The sequence below is a fragment of the Bos mutus genome, chromosome 3 (assembly GCF_027580195.1).
Source record: "Bos mutus isolate GX-2022 chromosome 3, NWIPB_WYAK_1.1, whole genome shotgun sequence".
Lineage (NCBI taxonomy): Eukaryota > Metazoa > Chordata > Mammalia > Artiodactyla > Bovidae > Bos > Bos mutus.
Genome location: NC_091619.1, coordinates 55992259 through 56008156, shown reverse-complemented (window position 1 = coordinate 56008156; position 15898 = coordinate 55992259). Strand labels below are relative to the sequence as shown.

The 15898-nt window shown below is 37.1% G+C and overlaps 1 protein-coding gene across 6 annotated transcripts in view; it reads right to left on the bottom strand.

Moving 5' to 3' along the window:
* COL24A1 (collagen type XXIV alpha 1 chain) overlaps window positions 1–15898 on the bottom strand; it is a 400744-nt gene that overhangs the window by 199281 nt on the left and 185565 nt on the right. For all 6 annotated transcript variants that reach the window (XM_070367752.1, XM_005888435.2, XM_070367754.1 and 3 more), the window contains one exon: window positions 14309–14362. In XM_070367752.1, coding sequence (XP_070223853.1) covers window positions 14309–14362 — 54 coding nt within the window. The remainder of the gene's footprint in view (window positions 1–14308; window positions 14363–15898) is intronic.

The following is a 15898-nucleotide window of genomic DNA, read 5'->3' as shown; positions in this document are numbered from 1 at the left end:
ATGGGTCATGGTGAAGAGTTCTGACAAAACGTGGTCTACTGGAGGAAAGAATGGCAAACTACTTCAGCATTTTTTCCTGGAGAAACCCACAAACAGAATGAAAAGGAAAAGAGATATAACACTGGAAGATGAGACCCCGCCCTCCCCAGGTGGATAGGTGTCCAATATGCTACTAGGGAAGACAGGAGAAATAGTTCCAGAAAGAATGAAGAGGCTGAGCCAAAGTGTAAATAACACTAAGATGTGGATGTGTCTGGTAGTGAAAGTAAAGTCCCATTCTGTAAAGAACAGTATTGCATAGGAACCTGGAGTGTTAGATCTATGAATCAAGGTAAATTGGATAAGGTCAAACAGGAGATGGCAAGAGTGAACAACATCTTAAGAATCTGTCAACTAAAATGGACAGGAATGGGCAAATTTAATTCAGATGACCATTATATCTAATATGGTGGGCAAGAATCCTTTAGAAGAAATGGAATAGCCCTCATGGTCAACAAAAGAAAGTTCATAATGCAGGACTTGGGTGCAACCTCAAAAAGAACAGAATGATCTCGTTTCACTTCCAAGGCAAATCATGTGACATCATAGTATTCCAAGACTATGCCCTAACCACTAATGCTGAAGAAGCTGAATGGTTCTATGAAGACCTACCAGATCTTCTAGAACTAACACCAAAAAAAGATGTCCTTTTCATTATAGGGGACTGGAATGCAAAGGTAGGAAGTCAAGAGATACCAGGAGTGACAAGCAAGTTTGGCCTTGGAGTGCACAGTGAAGCAGGGCAAAGGCTAACAGAGTTTTGCCAAGAGAACACGCTGGTCATAGCAAACTCTCTCTTCCAATAATAAAAGGCAACTCCACATATGGACATCACCAGATGGTCAATACCAAAATCAGATCGACTATATTCTTGGCATCCGAAGATGGAGAAGCTCTATTCATTCACCAAAAGCAAGACCTGGAGCTGACTGTGACTGTGGCTCAGATCATCAGCTCCTCATTGCAAAATTAAAGCTTAAATTGAAGAAAGAAGGGAAAACCACTAGGCAATTCAGGTATTGCTGTTGTTGTTGCTCAGTCACCAAGTCATGTGCAACTCTCTGCAACCACATGGACAGCAGCACACCAGGCCTCCCTATCCCCTTAACATCTCCCAGAGGTTTTCCAAGTTCCTGTCCACTGAATCAGTCATATCATCCACCCATCTCATCCTCTGTAGCCCTCTTCTCCTTCTGCCTTCAATATTCCCCAGCAACAGGGGCTTTTCCAATAAGTCAGCTCTTTCCATCAGATGGCCAAAGTATTAGAGCTTCAGCTTCAGCATCAGTCCTTCCAATGAGTATTCAGGGTTGATTTCCTTTAGAATTGTCTGGTTTGATCTCTTTGCTGTCCAAGGGACTCTTAAGAGTCTTTTCTAGCACCACAGTACAAAAGCATCAATTCTTTGGTGCTCTGTCTTCTTTATGGTCCAACTCTCATATCCATACATGACTATATGACTACATTCAGGTATGACCTAAATCAAATCCCTTATATAATGGAGGTGACAAATAGATTCAAGGGATTAGATCTGGTAGATGGAGTGCCTTGAAGAACTATGGAGAGAGATTTGTAACATTTGGGTACACAGATAGTGGTGACCAAAACCATCCTCAAGAAAAAGGAATGGAAGGATGCAAAGTGGATATCTGAGGAGGCCTTACAGACAGGTGAGAAAAGAAGAGAAGCAAAACACAAAGGAGAAAGGAAGAATATATCCAACTGAATGCAGAGTTCCAGAGAACAGCAAGAAGAGATAAAAAAAATCTTAAGTGAACAATGCAAAGAAATAGAGGAAAACATTACAATGGGAAAGACTAGCAATCTCTTCATGCAAACTGCATATTTTCATGCAAAGATAAAGGACAATAAAGGACAGAATCAATAAGGCCCAACAGAAGCAGAAGAGATTAAGAAGAAGTGGCAAGAATACACAGAGAACTACATGAAAAAGGTGTTAATGACCCAGATAATCATGATGGTGTGCCTAGAACCAGACATCCTGGAGTATGCACTCAAGTGGGCCTTAGGAAGCATTACTATGAACAAAGCTAGTGGAGGTGATGGGATTCCCTGAGCTATTTCAAATGCTAAAAGATGATGCTGTGAAAGTGCTGCACTCAATATGCCAACAAATTTGGAAAGGGCAGCAGTATCCATAGGACTGGAAAAGGTCAGTTTTCATTCCAACCCCAAAGAAAGTCAACGCCAAAGAATGTTCAAACTACCACACAATTGCACTCATCTCACATGATAGCAAAGTAATGCTCAAAATTCTCCAAGCCAGGCTTCAATAGTATGTGAACTAAGAACTTCCAGATGTACCAACTGAATTTTAAAAAAGCAGAGGAATCAAGATCAAATTGCCGACATAAGTTGGATCATAGAAAAAGCAAGGGAATTCCAAAAAATTATCTACTTCTGCATCACTGACTACGTGACAAATAAAAAGGATCACAAGAGACTAATACCAGTAACAAATTGGATAACCTAGAAGAAACAGGTAAAATTCCTAGAAATACACAACCTACCAAAACTGAATCATGAAGAAAGAAAACCCGAACATAACTATAACTAGCAAGGAGACTGAATCATTAATCAAAACCTCCCAGGAAATAAAAAACCTAGGATGGTTTCCCTGGAGAAGTCTACCAAACATTTAAAAAAGAATTAATGTAAATCCTTCTGAAACTCTTCCAGAAAAGTTGAAGAGGGAATATTTTCAAAGTCATTTTATGAGGCCAGCTTTAGCCTGATACCAAACCAAATAAAGATACTACTAGAACATAAAACTAGTGGCCAATATCTTTAATGAAAATAGATGTGAAAGTCCTTGAAAAAACTAGCAACTGTGGAGTAGTCCAAGATGGCACCACCTTCCCTGGACATACCAAATCAACTACATATAGAACAATTACCACTGAAAAAGAACTAGCTACACAGCTCCCCCACAACAAAGGATACAAAAAGCCTCACTGAGATAAGTAGGAGAGGTAGACATGTGGTTTCATCAAAAAATTCACCTCCAATAAACAACCTCCTTAAGGGAGGGATCTCATGGGTTTGGAGCTACTCCCTGAGATACAAGGGGTTTATGCCAAACCTCAATAGCTGCACTAAAAAAATAAGGGTCCCCAAAATCTGGCTTTCAAAACTCAATGGGGTTTAATCCAAGGGAACTGGGGGCTATGGAATCTTATATACTCCTTTTGAAGGACTCATGCATGGTCTCACACTTTCTGGGACTCACTGCAAAAGCAGTAGTTAGAGAAGTGCCTGGACCATGTGTGAAGGAGACTGATTTACTAATCTTAAAGTGACTGCTAGTGAGGCAGGTATGAGTTGGGACTTTGGGACTGAGGTGCTGATGAGCACCATTTTTGAAATTTCCCTACACCTTTATAACACAAGTGGGTACACATAGACACAGCCTCCCTAAAGCACAGTATTGTAATTTTTTTTAAAGCACATTAAAAGTATCATACACAAAGATCAGATGGGATATAAGGATGATTCAACATTTCTGCATGAAATCAATCAAGGTGATAAACCACATTAACAAAATGAAACATAAAACTCACATGATCATCTCAATAGATGTAAAAAAGCATTTGACAAAATTAAAATCCACTTATGATTAAAAAAAAAGAAACAATAAGTGAGTATAGAGAGAATGTGCCTCAACATAAAAGTCCATATATGACAAATATACAGCTACCATCATAAGCAACAGTGAAAAGCTGAAAGATATTTTTTCTAAGATTAGAAACAGTTAAAGATGCCCACTTCTGCCACTTCTAACCAACATAGAATTGAAAGTCTGAGCCACAGCAATTAGCCAAAAACCAGAAAAAAATAAAAGGTATCCAAATTAGAAATGAAAAAGTAAAACTGTCACTATTTGCAGATAATAGGGCTGCTCTGGTGGCTCAGATGGTAAAGAATCTGCCTGCAATGCAGGAAACCTGGGTTTGATCCTGGGTTGGGAAGATCCCCTGGAGGAGGGCATGGTAACATTCCAGTATTCCTGTCTGGAGAATTTCCATGGACAGAGGAGCCTGTTGGGCTACAGTCCATGGGGTTGCAAAGAGTCAGACACGACTGAGTGACTAAGCACAGCATGATTATCATATACATAAATTCAAAAAGACTCCACCAAAAAAGTTAGAATTAATAGATGAATTCAGTAGAGTTGCAGGATGCAAAATCAATACACAGATATCTGCTGCAATTCTATACATTACAAACCAAAAAACAGTGAAATGAACAAAACAATCCCATTTATAATTGCACCCAAAAAGAATAAAACACATAGGAATAAATTTAATTAGGAAGGTCAAAGACCTATCCACTGAAAATACACTGATGAAAGAAATTTAAAAGGACACAAATAAATGGAAAGAGAGAGTCCACTACAAAACATTACTGACAGAAATTTAAAAACACACAAACAATGAAAGGACTTTCCATACTCATGGATTGGAAGGCTTAACATTTTTAAATGTCCATACCATCCAACCAACAGATTCAAAGCAATCCTTAGCAAGATTCCAGTGGAATTTTATGTAGGTAGAAAAAAAATTCTATAATTCATATGGAACTAAAAAGGACTGTGAATATCTACAACAACTTTGAGGAACAGCAACAAAGCTGAAGGTCTCACACTTCTTGATTTTAAAACATATTACCAAGCTAAAATAATCAAAACAGTTTAATATGAGCAAAAAACAGAGATATAGATCAATGGCAAGTATTCTTGTCTGGAGAACCACATGAACAGTATCTTTCACCCAGAAATAATGAAGAGACAGAGCCAAAGTAAAAACAATGCCCAGTTGTGGATGTGACTGGTGATGGAAGTAAAATCCAATGCTGTAAGAACAACAGTACATAGAAACCTGGAATGTTAGGTCCATGAATCACAGTAAACTGGAAGTGGACAAATAGGAGATGGCAAGAGTGAAAATCGATATTTTAGGAAGCAGGGAACTAAAATGGACTGGAATGGGTGAATTTAATTCAGATGACCATTATATCTACTAATTGGGCACAAATCCCTTAGAAGAAATGGAGTAGCCATCATGGTCAACAAAAGAAAGTTCATAATGCAGGACTTGGGTACAATCTCAAAAACAACAGAATGACCTTGGTTCACTTCTAAGGCAAATCATTCAACATCACAGTAATCTAAGACTATGCCCCAACCACCAATGCTAAGAAGCTGAAGTTGAATGGTTCTATGAAGACCTACAAGACTCTAGAACTAACACCCAAAAAAGATGTCCTTTTCATTATAGGGGACTGGAATGCAAAAGTAAGAAGTCAAGAGATACCTGAAGTAACAAGCAAGTTTGGCTTTGGAGTACAAAATGAAGCAGGGCAACGTATATGCAGAGTACATTATGCAAAATGCCAGGCTGGATGAAGCACAAGCTGGAATCAAGATTGCCGGGAGAAATATCAACCTCAGATATGCAGATGACACCATGCTTATGGAAGAAAGTGAAGAAGAACTAAAGAGCCTCTTGATGAAAGTGAAAGAGGAGAGTTAAAAAGTTGTCTTAAGACAACATTCAAAAAATGAATATCATGGCATCCAGTCCCATCATTTCAAGGCAGGTAAATGGGGAAACAATGGAAACAGTGACAGACTCTTTTTTTTCAGACTTTATTTTTTTGGGGCTCCAAAATCACTGCAGATGGTAACTCCAGTCATGAAATTAAAACACACTTGTTCCTTGGAAGAACGTCTATGATAAACCTAGTGAAAGTGAAGTTGCTCAGTCGTGTCCCGACTCTTTGCGACCCCATGGACTGTAGCCCACCAGGCTCCTCAGTCCATGGAAATTTTCCAGGCAAGAGTGCTGGAGTGGGTTGCCATTTCCTTCTCCAGGGGATCTTCCTGACCCAGGGATGGAACCCGGGTCTCCCATATTGCAGGCAGATGCTTTACTGTCTGAGCCACCAGGGAAGCCCATGATAAACCTAGACAGCATTTAAAAAGCAGAGACATTACTTTGCTGACTAAGGTCTGTCTAGTCAAAGTTAAGGTTTTTTCAGTAGTAATGTATGGATGTGAGAGTTGGACCATAAAGAAAGCTGAGCACCGAAGAACTGATATTTCTGAACTGTGGTTTTGGAGAAGACTCTTGAGAGTCCCTTGGACTGCAAGGGGATCAAACCAGTGAATCCTAAAGGAAATTAGTTTTGAATATTCATTGGAAGGACTGATGCTGTAGCTCAAATTCCAATACTTTGGCCACCAGATGTGAAGAACTGACTCATCGGAAAAGACCCTGAATCTGGGAAAGATTAAAGGCAGGAGAAGGGAATGATAAAGGATGAGATGGTTGGATGGCATCACCGACTCGACAGACATGAGTTTGAGCAAGCCCCAGAAATTGGTGATGGACAGGGATGCCTGGTGTGCTGCAGTCCAACTGATGCCCATAAGTGGAACAATGTTAATGTTCATTGATGTATGAGTGGATAGATAGAATGTGGATTTTTAAACAATTGTACAAGGGACTATTTTCATGCAGCTTTCAAAAAGAGTGAAATTCTGACATAGGCCGTAATATGGACGAACCCTGAAGACATTATGCTAAGTGAAATGTGCCAGTCCCAGAAAGACAAATATTGCATAATTCTAATTATACGAAGTATCTAAAGTAGATTCTTTATCATCTGAGCCATCAGGGAAGCCCAGTCAGACTAATAGAAGCAGAAAGAATGATGGTTGTGGGCCTTGTGGGAGGTGGAAATTGGAGTTGCTGTTAAATGGGTACAAAGTTTCAGTTATGCAAGGTGAAAACATTCTAGAGATTTTTGTGCAAAAAATATGCATACAGTTAATACTGTACTATATACTTAAAAATCCCTGTCCATCACCAACTCCTGGTGCTTGCTCAAACTCATGTCCATCGAGTCGGTGATGCCATCCAACTATCTCATCCTCTGTTGTGCCCTTCTCCTCCCGCCTTCAATCTTTCCCAGAATCAGGGTTTTTTTCCAATGAGTCAGCTCTTTTCACCAGGTGGCCAAAGTACTGGAGCTTCAGCTTCAGCATCAGTCCTTCCAATAAATATTCAGGACTGATTTCCTTTAGGATGGACTGGTTGGATCTCCTTGCTGTCCAAGGCACTCTCAAGAGTCTTCTCCAATACCACAGTTCAAAAGCATCAGTTCTTTGCTTCTCAGCTTTCTTTTTGGTCCAACTCTCACATCTATACATGATCACTGGAAAAACCATAGCTTTGACTGTATGACCTTTCTCACAATGTAATGTCTTTGCTTTTTAATATGGTGTCTAGATTTGTCACAGATTTTATTTTTAGTTTTCATCTTATTTTCAAGTAATTGCTTAACAAAGTCCATTGCCCATTGTACAAACTCAATAAATACTTCTCAGCTGACTAAATGCTGCCTGGAAAATCAAATGGTTAAAATAGGAAGTCTATGTACAAAATCTTGACTTTGGAATGTGCCTATTCAGGGTGGGGTTGCTGTGATCTCAGAGAACTATTTAGGAATGCAAGTTAGCTCACCTATATACAGGTAAGCATATAACATACTTTAATAATTCAGTGTAAAAAATTATTTCCATATATTCTGTAACATAACCTCACAAATAGGACTTTTCTAAAAACAGGGATATTATACAACAGACAGGAACAGCTTGTTGTTAGCACTCTTAATTCCATAGCCAAAGCAACAACACAAACCATTATGGCAACAAATAAGTCATTCCTCTGTTTACTGAAGAACAGAGAATATTTACTGGGTACTCACTTTCTGCAGTAAGCAGCAAGGGATGTGGTTTTGCTAATGTTATGGAATGCATGAAAGCAGTTGCCAAATTGGGAAGCTCTCAAGAAGGCTTGCTGAAGTATGTTTTGTAACTATACACACACACACATACACACAAAAGCCCACAATGGATGGAACCATAATTAACACAAGTTTCCAATGTTAGTTTGAGGTTTTTATTCAACTGGCAGAAAATGAGGAGAAAATAAAAGGCTTCTTTTAGAGCTGTGCCAAATTGCTCTGGAAGGAACACATTTTGTTTGCAAATAGGATAACCATGTATTTCAAAGAGAGTGCACATAGTTTTCTTGATGACTAATTTACATAGCCTAAACAGAACTTTAATAATTTACACTGTCCTCACTTTCCAAATAAGATATATACATGAAAATAAAAAGTTTTAAGATGTTTCCATGTCATAATGTATACAACCTAAGAAACACATCATGTAGGGTCAATATGTATGGCTCTATTTTTCCAATTTTAGAATTTCTAGAACAATTTCAAGGCAAATAGGAAAGATGGAAAAAGAAGACAAAAACAGACCCTTCCCAACCTAGAAAACATAAAATCATACTCCTCTTCTTTTAAAATTTTCTGGTTCTCTTGATTAAATCATCTAAGATATTAAAATTCAGTGATGTGTAGAAAAACAGTTAGTCTCATAATGTTGGTGCTAATGAGGCCATAACTCATATTATTGAAAAAATTTAGATAAAGTTATGCAAAAAGTAATTACTACTCACTGGAAATTCAACCATTTATATTCATTAAAATATGTGGCCTTCAGGTCTCTGTCACACTTTTAAATATTGTAATTTTAAAACTGAAGAAAGTAACGGGAAGGAAGTTTTAAAGATTAGTATTATGATAGTATTCAGGAGGTCAACTGGCTTTCTTCAGTTCTGACATTTTTCTTAATGAAAATTTATGAGAAACACAATTTACAAACTGAAGAGGATTTACAAAGTTATCCTATGTTCTTCACCTAGTATGATATGCATAATTTAAAAGATTAAATTAAGGAGTTGAGGGCAAGATGGAGTGGGAATTAAGAGGTACAAACCACTATGTATAAAATAAAAAGTGTTACATTAAAAGGATCATACACCATGATCAACTTAGATTTATCCCAGGGGTGCAAGGATCTTTCAATATGTGCAAATCAATCAGTATGATACACTACATCAACAAATTGCAACACCATATGACCATCTCAATAGATGCAGAAAAAGCCTTTGACAAAATTCAACATCCATTTATGCTTTTAAAAAACCTCTCTAGAAAGTGGGCATAAAGAGACCATCCCTCAACATAATAAAGGCCACATATGACAAAACTGCAGATAAATCACAATCAGCTGTGAAAAGCTGAAAGCATTTCCTCTAAAATCAGGAACAAGACAAGGATTTCCACTCTTACCAATTTTAACCAACTTAGTTTTTGAAGTACTAGCTATTGCCATTAGAGAAGGAAAAAATGAAGGGAATCTAAATTAGAAAAGAAAAAATAAAATGGTCACTGTTTGTGGATGACACAATACTACACAGAAAATCCTAAAGATACTACCAGAAAACTACTAGAGCTCATCAATGAATTTGGCAAAGTTGCAGTATACAAAATTAATACACAGAATCTTGTGTATTTCTATACCTTAACAATGGAGAATCAGAAATAAAAATTAATAAAACAATCCCACCTACCACTGCAACAGAAAGGATAAAATACCTAGGAATAAACCCATGTAAGGAGGCAAAAGACCTGTACTCCAAAAACTGTAAGATGCTGTTGAAAGTGAAGATGACACAAACAGATGGAAAAATATAAATGTTTTTGTATTTGAAGAATCAACATTGTCAAAATGACTATACTGTCAAGGCAGTCTACAGATTCAGTGCAATCCCTATCAAATTACCAATGGCATTTTCCACAGAACTAGAACTAAAATCTTAAAATCTGTAGGGAGACACAGAACACCCTGAATAGTCAAAGCAGTCTTGAGAAAGAAAAACAGGGCTGGAAGAATCACATTCCCTGACTTCAGACTATAGTCACAAGAACAGAAACATCCATTGAAAGAACAGGGTAGAAAGTCCAGGAATAAACCCACACCCCAACGGAGAAAAGACAGTATCTTCAGTAAGTGGTGTTGGAAAAATAGGACAGCTATGTGGAAAAAAATGAAATTAGAACATTCTTTGCCACCATGCAAAAAAATAAACTCAAAATGGATTAAAGACCTAAATGTAAGATTGGATACTATAAAACTCTTAGAACATAGGAAGAATATTCTTTGACATAAATTTCAGTAGCATATGTTTTTATTTGTCTCCTAGAGTAATGTAAATAAAAACAAAAATAAACAAGTGAGACCTAATTAAATTCAAAACTTTTACACAAGCAAAGGAAACCATAAACAAAACCAAAAGACAACCCACAGAATATGAGAAAATATTTGCAAACAAAGAGACCAACAAGTGATTAACCTCCAAAATTTACAAACAACACACGCAGCTCAATAAAAAAAAAAAAAAAAAAATCAAAAGATGGACAGAAGATCTAAACAGACATTTAACCAAATGAGACATACAGATGGCCAAGACACATGAAAATATGCTCAATATTGTTAATTATTAGAGAAATGCAAATCAAAACTACAATGAGACAACACCTCCCACCAGTCAGAAGGACCATCAACAAAAAGCCTGCAAACAATGCTGGAGAAGGTGTGTAGAAACGGGAATCCTTCTACACAGTTTGGTAATGTAAATTGTTCCAGCCACTGTGGAGAACAGTATGACAGTTCCTGAAGAAATGTTTGGCAAAACCAATACAATATTGTAAAGTTTAAAAAAAAAAAAAAAACTAAAAAGAAAAAATAGAGCTACTACATGATCCAGCAATCCCACTCCTGGGCACATATCTGGAGAAAATCATAATTCAAAAAGACATATGTGCCCCAATGTTCACTGCAGCATACAATAGCCAGGACATGTTTTCTGGTGGGAGGGGACATGGGTATACCTATGGCTGATTCATGTTGATGTTTGGTAGAAATCAACACAATACTGTAAAGCAATTACCCTTCAATTAAAAATAAATAAATTAAAAAAAAATAGCAAGGACATGGAAGAAACCTAAATGTCTTTGGAGTGAAAGTCACTCAGTCATGTCCAACTCTGTGATCCCATGGACTATACCGTCTATGGAATTCTCCAGGTCAGAATACTGGAGTAGATAGCCTTTCCCTTCTCCAGGGGAATCTTCCCAACCCAGTGATTGAACCCAGGTCTCCTGCATTGAGGGCAGATTCTTTACCAGCTGAGCCACAAGGGAAGCCCAAGAATACTGGAGTGAATGGCCTACCCCTTCTCCAGCGGATCTTCCCGACCCAGGAATTGAACCAGGGTCTCCTGCATTGCACATGGATTCTTTACCAACTGAGCTATCAGGGAAGTCCAGATAATATAGGAAAGGTGGTGTGTATATACAGTGGAATATGACTCAGCCACTGAAAAGAATGAGATAACACAATTTGCAGCAACATGGATAGATGTGAAGACTATCATACTAAATGAGGTAAGTCATAGAAAGACAAATATCATATGATATCAGGTTATATGTGGAATCTAATAAAATGATACAAATGCACTTATTTACAAAACAGAAACAGACTCACAAACTTAGAGAATGAACTTATGGTTACCGGTGGGGAAAGGTGTGGTGGAAGCATAGATTGTGAGTTTGGGACAGACAAGTATGCACTGCTATATTTAAAATATAAGAGCCTCTTGCTGAAAATGAAAGAGGAGAGTGAAAAAGCTGACTTAAAACTCAACATTCAAAAAACTAAGATCATGGCATTTGGTCCCATCACTTTATGGCAATAGATGGGGAAACAACGGAAACAGTGACAGACTATTTTCTCGGGCTCCAAAATCACTGCAGATGATGACTGCAGCCATGAAATTAAAAGACACTTGCTCTAGAAGAAAAGCTATGACCAACCTTGACAGCATATTAAAAATTAGAGACGTTACTTTGCTGAAAAAGGTCTGTCTAGTCAAAGCTATGGTTTTCCCAGAAGCCACATATGGATGTGAAAGCTGGACCATAAAGAAAGCTGATCACCGAAGAATTGATGCTTTTGAACTGTGGTGTTGGAGAAAACTCTTGAGAGTCCCTTGGACTGCAAGGAGATCAAACCAGTCAATCCTAAAGGAGATCAGACCTGAATATTCATTGGAAGGACTGATGCTGAAGCTCCAATACTTTGGCCACCTGATGCGAAGATCTGATTCATTGGAAAAGACCCTGAGTCTGGGAAAGATTGAAGACAGGAGGAAAAGGGGACAACAGAGGATGAGCTGGTTGGATGGCATCACCAACTCGATGGACATGAGTTTGAGTAAGTTGGGAAGCCTGATGTGCTGCAGTCCATAGGGTCGCAAAGATTCAGACACAACTGAGTGACTGAACTGAACTACACTAGTCCTGGTGAAGAATAAATAGGACCTAAACTAAAACATTAGCAGTGAAAATGGTTTCAAGGGCAAAGTGGGGAAATTTGAGTCACAGTAGAGATCAGGATAAAGGTGATAATTGATGGCATGAAGTCATTCAGGAGCCAGGAGAGGGTTTGATACAAAACGTATATGAAACTTGCATACTGAGGAAGGGGAGGAATACCTCTTCTACGGAGACAGAAAGGGAGGAGGAAATACGGTTGTGTATATATGGGGGGAGTTGACAGGTGGCCAGTAGTGTTGCCAGATAACACACAGTATGTCCAGTTAATTTGAACTTCACATAAACAGTGAATAACTTTTCATTACAATATGTTTCAAATACTGCACCTTCATCTTCTCACAAGTTTCCTTTTCCTGAATGCCATACATCGCTTATATATAATGCCATGCATGCATACTTGTCTGCAAATTCCTATTCATTCATCATGTCAGCTCAAGTGCTACCTTCTCTACCAAGTGCAATCTGAGTCTCCTAACCCTGTACTCACACAGTATCACATATTATATGCTATTTACATGGTTATTATAAAAGATTTCCTACATATACTCCTCTAGATTATAAGTTTCTTGAAAACAGGGAGCAGGACTTTTCACTATTGTAGCCCTTGTCTAGCACAATGGATGTCATATAAGAGGCAGTCAGTAAATATTTATTGATTGAATGAATGTTCTATTACACTTCAGATCTTTATAACTTCTTTTCCAGCTTTTTCTAGCTCATCTCTTTGCTTTCATTTTCCCTCCTGTTAAACCATTCTCCATGGTGACATAAGAGGTATCTTTATAAAACATAAATCACCTACAATGCTTTGCTCCTTAAAAATTGTTGATTACTTCATGATACCCATGGAAGGAGGAGAGACTCTTCAACATGGTCTTAAAACTTTCCAACAATTTAATCCTCAAACTAAGTGGTTAAGAGCTCTGACTTTGAAATCATGTCTGGATTAGAATCCTGTCTTAGTCACTTGAAAAGTTATGTGACTGTGAGGGAATAAGTTAACTATCTATAAAATGGGGGTAATATCTACCTCATAAAACGGTTGTGAGGATTAAAGGAGGTGTCTCCAAAACATTTACTATAGAACTTTAGGACTTGCCACTATAGTACACTAACAAATATAGCTATATTAATATCCTTTTCAGCTTCATTCCCTAACACTTCCTCTCTACTCACGCTAATAACCTTCTGCAGCAGCTATACTTCATAACAGGCCAGTTCTCCAAACTTCTGGCTGTTTCATCATTCTGTGTATTTATTCACAATGCTTTATTTGTTTACAATGCTCATTCTATGTCAGCCTGCTTGGGAAGTCTGGTATTTAAAGTTTTGCTATGGATAATATTTAGTATATATACACAGTAACAGTAAAGGAAGTTAGAAATGACCAGGTTTTTCTGGTAGTTTGTGCTATGTATAAATTCTAGAACTCCATGGGCTTTCTTTATTTTAATCAGTGGATATTTTACGGGCCCTAAATACCTTATTGGTTTTAGTGGTCAGAATACTCTTACCTATTTTGTGTATGCCATAGATTTTTGGCTTTTTAAATTTTTTCACCTCTTAAAAGAAATCCATTTTCAGTTACTTATGTGCTTTGCAAATACTGTCATCCTAATCTAAGCCTAGACCAAACCAGGAAAATCATTTCCAATAACCTAAACCCAAGAGACTGTATAAACATACTTCTACTCTAGGAGTATGTCTTTTGACACCAAAAAAACAACCAGACACGCAAACTACTTCCTGATTATTTTGAAACAAGGTCGAAAAGGTTTTTTAAAATGTACTTGAGACAGCTCAAAAATATTCAGAAATGTTCTGATATTTCTAAAGTATTTTTTTACCCATTCATGGAGATTTGAGAGTAGAAAACTATAGATACCATGCTCTTCTTTTTTTTCCCTTTCTTTTCTGTTTTTTTCTTTACCTTTGATCCTTCAGGGCCATTTTGTCCAGGGATCCCAATATCTCCAGGAAAACCCTAGGGAACACAAATAATATAGGGAGTTTATTCCATAGCAAATTACTTTAAATTTATTAAGCATACAAAAATTCCCTTTGCCTTCCTTTGATGTCCAGTTAAAATGATTTATTCTCCTCAAAATTAATTAATTTAATATCTTTCAATATTAAAGATTGTTATGCAGTTGTCGGACAATGGAATGCAAAACTTACAAAGTATACTAAAATAAAGCTTACTTCATCAATTATTCACAAACAATCCTCAGACCCAAAGAAAATTCTCTAATCTAGTCTAAGAAATTTTAAAAATCATATTCAGAATCATTCAAAACTTGAAAAAAAAGACAAAAATATATGTAACAGGTCTTTTAAGTGTCATATGGGACACAGAGTCACCCAACAATTAGGAGAATGTACTTTGTTAGACTCACTGTTTACTAACTACACATTAATTCTTCTGTTGGGTAAAAAAGAAAAAAAAAACCCACAGGTTACAGCTTAATATACAGGATACTAATTAGTTTTACATCAAACTCAACTATCTTATTCTAACATTCCCATATTCAATTGTCTATAAATAGATCAAATGTTCTTTGAATTTATTTTGACATTTTACTGGTTCTATCATTAGTTAATGAATTGAATAAAATCTTTGACCTATGTTTATTTAATATGTGCCTGAAAATCAAAATATTACCTTTTTGGAAATTATACTTTAGCAGTCTAAAACAGTTGTTTCAAGAAATAAAAATGGACCAGTGTTAAATAAGTCTGTGCTGAGAAAAAGCCAAGGATGTTGCTCTAAAATGTTAGAGCAATATTCTTTCTCAAATAATACATTAGAATGAAATTCATCAGGATCAGTTTCAATACTGATATAAGTTAATAATTATACTTTCCTTATATTTTGTCACAGATAGTTATTTTAGTGTTTTTTTCTGACATGGAAAAAGGAATAAAAAGCAAGACAAGTAGAAAAATCATATCTTTAAAAGTTAAGAAGGCTGCAATTAAGTATGAATATCAGCTAGAAAAGAGTTCAGTGGAGGGGTAAATATTATGATAATTAATGCCAACTAATAAGATAGACTAGCAAGATCGATTCTGGAAAACTCATCTTAGGGGAAAAAAATTGAAATTAAGTGATACCAATTCATCCAGTATGGATTAGGAAAGAAATGTCTTGTTTCCAATTTAAACTTGAGTTCTGTGGAGAAAATATTACTTGTGGATGTTTCTGGCAAGAGAAAAGGCAGTGGTAACAGAAAGACTGGACACAAGGTCAGATTTCTGGAAGCTTTGGAACAGAATACATTCAATTCAGACATGCTGATTGCTTTTCTAAGGGAAATCAGGGTTACCTATACCTTCTCTCCCTGGAGGAGGAAATGGCAACCCACTCCAGTATTCTTGCCTGGGAAATCTCTTGGACAGAGGAGTCTGGCAGGTTACAGTCCATGGGATCGCAAAGAGTTGGACACAACTGAGCATGCGTACGTACACATGCACACACACACACCTTCTCTGCCTTGAGTAATTTTTCTTTATCTTTCTT